Source organism: Numida meleagris, chromosome 6 (genome assembly GCF_002078875.1).
Source record: "Numida meleagris isolate 19003 breed g44 Domestic line chromosome 6, NumMel1.0, whole genome shotgun sequence".
Taxonomy (NCBI): Eukaryota; Metazoa; Chordata; class Aves; order Galliformes; family Numididae; genus Numida; species Numida meleagris.
Window position 1 is genome coordinate 19,197,751 of NC_034414.1, and position 6,109 is coordinate 19,203,859.

At 34.6% G+C, this 6,109-nt stretch overlaps 1 protein-coding gene across 14 annotated transcripts in view; it reads left to right on the top strand.

Moving 5' to 3' along the window:
* The window catches only part of CD44 (CD44 molecule (Indian blood group)), a 104,369-nt gene that overhangs the window by 83,281 nt on the left and 14,979 nt on the right, over window positions 1-6,109 (top strand). For 8 of the 14 annotated variants that reach the window (XM_021401861.1, XM_021401862.1, XM_021401863.1 and 5 more), the window contains 3 exons: window positions 1,537-1,641; window positions 4,109-4,288; window positions 5,515-6,103. The exons of 2 other annotated variants lie outside the window; for them this stretch is intronic. In XM_021401861.1, the coding sequence (XP_021257536.1) occupies window positions 1,537-1,641; window positions 4,109-4,288; window positions 5,515-5,777 (548 nt within the window). In that variant the 3' untranslated portion in view covers window positions 5,778-6,103. Of the gene's footprint in view, window positions 1-1,536; window positions 1,642-4,108; window positions 4,289-5,404; window positions 6,104-6,109 lie in introns of those variants that run through there. 4 more of the 14 variants (XM_021401872.1, XM_021401873.1, XM_021401874.1 and 1 more) reach the window with 4 other exon arrangements.

The window sequence follows — 6,109 nt, forward strand, 5'->3', positions numbered from 1 at the left end:
TACCACCCAAGCTCAGTGGAATCTGTTTTCAAAGCAGTGGTGGTGGTCACATCCCGGAGAGAAGACCCAAGAACCCACGGAAGCAACAAGGGGTAGTGAGTGTCATGCTAACATGGTGCTTTGTTTAAAGTACTACTATGGAATTTCCTTTCTCTTTGGATGTATTGGTTTTTCGTTTTTCCTTGTTGTATCTTTTGTTTCTCCCCTGTTGCTACACATATATTTTGGGAAGATTGTTCATTCTTCTTATCAATTCTTCTTTCCAAAATTACATTCTTGCTGTTGGAAAAAAAAGATGTTTCAGAATTTATAGCTCTTCCTTCATTGCTTAATGTTGACATGTCACTTCCATCCCCGTTTGTACCCATTTGTTCAGCTCCTGTTCTTCCTAGAATAAATGTTTATAATTTTTTCCAAGTTTTACTTTTTTTGGAGAAGAATGGTATTAAATTATTTCCATTTTGTATTATTTATAACCTTCATCAATATCTTTGCTGAAATATAACCATGACCTTCAGCACTATTTTTTTGTATATTTTCTTAGTAGATTTCTTGACTCTGTATGAGATGTCTATTTACAATACGGAAGACCAAAACCAATCTCCATTCCCATTTCATTTGAAATCGTCACTCTATCACTTTCATTTGCTCAAAGATAATAACATATCACTATTTTAAAATTTAATTTAATATATTTTAAGCACATCTTATCATGTGTTTTTCCTGTGCGCTTGCGTACTTTGTATTGTCAATAAATGAGTACTTACGAGCATTTTACTATTTTTTCTTCTCAATGTAGTCAAATTTTATTTTTTTTCTCTGCAGTAGTCTTTTTTTCAGGAAGATAGAAAATGAATAATTCAACTTGTTTAGGGATTTTTATTCTTTTGCCTAAGCTTTAGGTGTTTGTGGTTTTAATTCATTTATCTTTTGTGCTGTGCATTTTACTCTCTGACTTATTCCATAAGGCATATAGTATGCCAGCTCTATGGTCTAGTGATGTTTGCATGCTCTCTGAGTGAAAATGTATGCAGGCTCTGATCATAGCCTTTTGTGGCAGTTTTATTTTATCAGTTCAATTGTATTATAATTTTATTGACTAATATTAGCTTTCAGGTGGTTGTTGCAGTGCTTTCAGATTCAGATTCATTCATGAATCTGAATACTTGTTGAATACTTAGCAGGAATGTTTTACGTGTCCTCAGATACCTACAATATTCTTTAGGCCCAGGATTATTCTTTAAACTAGAATTTAAATGTCTGTAACTGCTGTAACAGTTTTGCACTACTTCCGCTATACGTTATTCTTCTATCTCTTGTTTCTGTCATTATTCCTGGGAGTCTTTGCATCTGTCTGATGCAAAGAAAAGAAATACTAGCTGGCTGTAAAGAAACTTTATAAGAAGAATAGTGTGACTATCATCTAGTTATGCATGCATTTCCATTGTCCCTTATCTTTATGGCACACACTAACAGTAGAGTAATAGTGGTAGAAGTAGAGCATGATCAGTATTGAATCCTCCATTGTCCTAACAGCTGTGGACTCACAACATGAAATGCTTCTGGAAATCTCCACACAAGATTATTGGAAACCCTCCTATACAGATGAAGAGGAGAGATATCCTAGCTCTGCTGGCAGGGGTAAAGCAATTAAACATTTCAGATAATTTTCCGATAATGTGACATAATACAGTGAAGTGTAGCACTCTGCTAGTGCTGCTAATTGTAATTCACATATCATTAGCTTTGGTTATAACTTTATATTATTTGTGCTATAGACCTCAGAGGTGACATCTATGACATTCATCTGTCACTCCAAATTTATCTTTTGCACCTAATATTCATTACTTGCCCCTTTCCCACACATCTCTGAGGTTTTAAAACTTGCACTGCCAGTGGCTTAATAAGACTGAGCAGATTGCAACATGTAATTGTAGGCCCAGCTTGGTGAAGAAAAGTCCCCCTTTTTCACTATGAAATTTCTATTGTAAAATCTGAAGGCAAAGACAGAAAATGGCACTGGTGATTCAAAAACATAAGTTAGATTAACCATAACTTCTCAGTTAAATCAGGTCTCTTGAAAAACAAGTTTTTGTCAGTTACAAATATGACAAAACTAAATAGTAACCACCTACTCTTTCCATTGCTTAGTGTACATAAAAGCATAGGAATACTTACAGAAACATCCAGGGCAATATTTGAAAAATACGTAGGTGGAAAACCTACAGATATAAAGTTCAGATAGATTTAAGTAGATTCTTTAGTGTGGGATAATAAGATAGTGCTAGTAGTATAAATTTGGCCATGTTAAGTTAAAAAATTATCCAGCTGGTATTGAACTGTGGTCTTCAAGACACAAAAGGCTCAGCCTAGGATCTGTTACTCCTGAAGGTTCATTTAAAACAGAACAGAAAACATTACATTCCCAACTATGGTACAAAAGATAAGATGCTATCTCCAGACCAATGTGAACATTTTCCTTCTAGTGTTAGTGTCATTAGCCAACCAAGCTATTGAAAATTCTCAATTATCACATTCTTCAAGCCCAAAAACCTCTGTAGGAAAAGGCCTATGGAGTGCGTTCTCCAGCTGTTCTTGCTGTGTACATAAATAGTTTCCAGTTTGTTGCTCTTTGTTTTTAAAGTATAGCTGAATATGAACTTTGTTTTTGGCAACAGTGCCATTTTACCGTGTTAAAAAGAAGATCAAAACTGAATAGCTGAAGATGCAGCTTTCTACAGCTGTATTAGGGGCCAGTCTTGTAATTACATAGAATGAGATTGTACTGAAAATAAATGGACTTGTGGAAAGCTTTATTATTCCTCTGTAAAAGCAACAATTTTGTTCTGCCTGTGGTAGTTCTTGGCATCTGCCTTCATTAGCTAGGGACATTTCTTTGTGGTCCTGGGGTTTCTGGGAACAGTGCAGTGTTATTCAATTGGCATTGGGCAGGAGCTTTAATCACCTGGAAAGAATTTCTGTGAAAACTTTAGTTCTGAAATGTTGTTAAATAACATGTGTTCATACTTTTCTTAATTTTTATGTCCTACTAGCTGAAAATTCAGGACCATACTTTACAGGGTTATCTCTCAATATTTTTCTAATTACAAAAATAATGAATTACACTTGTTGGAATGCCATCTTTATGAACATTTTACCATGTGAAATGTGAAGATGTGTATCCCTCCATTTCTGTTCTTTTTGGAAAATGCTTAATGTTGGTTTCTCTAGCTGGTGACTTATTGCATGTGTAGCAGCTCCAGTTCATTCTTTGCATCCTCTAGTTGGGACCCTCATTTTATCTTTTGTATATCATTCATGGAAATATTTGCTACTTAATGCTTTTTTCTTTTTTTTCTTTTTTTTTAAATTTGGACTCTAATGCTCGTCTTGGTGTTACAGGTATTCTTTTCTGATATAGATTTTCTAAGCCTTTTAATGTTTATTAGAAAATCTCTTGAGGTGGTGGTACTTCAAATTACTTCTGATTGCATCTTCTGCTATGTAAACAGCAAATTAAACATTGAGTAGTTAATTTATTTTAGCTTTAATTATTACTGGGTTCAAGGCTAGTATGGTTTTCAACCTCAAATATACGAACCTATTCATTTCATTCATCCAACTAAATATTCTTCCACTCCCAGAAGCAGTGACAGTTTTCTTGGAGACAGCCTTGCAATTGTATAATTGATACACTTACTCAGAAGAGAAATTTCATCATCTCTTTCACTTTTATAAACCCCAAATCCACAGACTCAACAGTTAAGTTAGTATTAATAAATACAAAGTAGAGATGCAAGCTGTCACTGCTGTGTGTTCTTCCACTGGTTTTCCTATAGCTTTATTCTGCCATTGGTCATTGGGATACTCTGTAGCAAACTTAAATGTTCTGCTGATCCTGGTGAAGCTTTCCTGGGCAAAACGAACTTTGGTTTCCAAAGGAGCTTTATTTCCTTCTGTCTTTCATTTCACACCCGCTGCAACAATTAGAAGAAAAAAAGCAGAACAAAAAATCCAACCTTACTGCAGATAAGGATACTGAAGATAAGGATAGTATGACTGGTGTCGGGTATTTTGATCACTATTGATTCAATCATCATCTTATCAGCACTTGTTACAAGTGAAACTGAAAAACGTCAAGGACCAACCCAACATCCACTATTACACAGTGTTCACTATGGATGGATCAGTCAAGGGCAAAATCCTGCGAACACCACTGGGGCTACTGAACAAAAAGAATTTACTCTTCCAGGTGAAAATGATCTTGAAAAGGAAACTTCTTATACAGGTAACATTACAACTTAAATTTGAATGTATTCATCAGAGTTTCCTTAAGGTTTAGTTTTATAAAGGTTTTACTATCAATTTTGCACTCTGAGGTCATAAGAAATGTTCTGTGGATAAACCTGAGCAATACAGATCTATAGGTTGCCTTATATATATATATTTTTTAATCTGTTCTTCAGACTTAGTCTTGGAGGTTTGTTTTCTCTCTCATTTGGACTGTGTGTCAAGACCTATAGTGAATTAATACTGTAATTATCTCCTACATTTGTGTTCTATGTCATGAAGTCACAAGGCTTTACCAGGTTATCTGCAAGGGTTACATCTCTAAGAAACAGTGAATGTTTAAATATAAAAATAATGATACCCATTGCATTTTTTTTCACATATTTGTAAGTTGTGTTCACACTCCTGTTGCAAGTCATTATTGGAGCTGATTTTCACAGTTTTTGTTAAAATGGCAATTTTAACTTAAAAAAAAAATAGCATCCAAAATATCTGCTCTTAAAATATCTCTATCTCTTAAAATATGACAAGATGATACTGAAGTGAAGGAAAAAAACCATAGTGTAGAATGAAAGAGAGGTTTCTCAAAGAAATTGAAACATAAAAGATGAAATTCTACCGTTAAGCTTGTATCTGAAAATTGATAAATATTAGTCAATGTTCCTGTGAGTGTATTGTTTGCTAGTTAATGACTGATGTGCTGTACTAAGCACTGCCATCTTTTCTTACTAACTGTCAAACATAGGCCACTGAAGATAAATATGTCATTATTTGAGATGCTCTATCATGTGAAATCGAGAGGGGAAAAAATGAATATAGTCAATACATCAAATTCTGTGATTAAAATCTTACCAGTGGGTCAGATTCTTCCAGTTACTTTGCATTTCTTACTTACACATTAATGGATATTAGTTTGATATTCCATCAGTAAGAGGTCATGAACTGCATGAGTCAGGGAAATACTTTTGAAAGTCAAGGAGATATCTTGATTCTAAAAAGCATATGCTCAGTCTGAGGAAGGATTCAATCCTATTGGTGACAGTAGGCAGCCTTTCTAAACATAAACCATAATGAGAAGAAAATCTGCTTTACTTCTCTTTGCCATTAAATGTAGTAGACATGTGAGCAAGGCCTGTCATAGAGACAAGAACCGAAGAGGAGAATAATATGAGAAATGGATCTTTATGTACTGAGTTCATAATTGCTTCACCATCATCATAACAGCTATGGTCTCCAGTCATGAGGCCAAACAGAATGACTCAGCGCAAGACCCATTGTTGTATCCAGGCTGGGGCAAGGAAGATTATTCCACACAGCCCACTGTAATGGATAGAATTATTCCTTCCAAAGAGAGTAATCATGAAAAAGAGTCTTCAAATACAGGTACTACTCATAATATCAATTACATATATTTCATCACTTCTGTCTTTCAGATAGCTTGCCTTGGAAAGCTATTGCATGACTTAGGGAGAAGAGTAGCTTACTGAGGTCCTTAAGACTATGACAAAGATTATAGAGTGATTCATTTTCTCTGTGAACTACCTGGATGGTGTTGACATATAAGATTTCAAATGTATCTTTCTATAAAACATTTATTTTATACTTACAAGGAACAAGTTGATTCTGATAGGAAAATTAATCTTAATATTGCCATAAACAAATTACAAGCATATTCCATAATTTCTCACTACTCATATAGTCCTGAGCAACAAAGCTGCATCATTGGTTGTAAAAAGGGTTCTTTACTGCCAAGGATGGTAACTGCAAGGTAAACTGCTCTGTAGAACCATTTGGAAATGGCACTACAGCTGAGGATTTG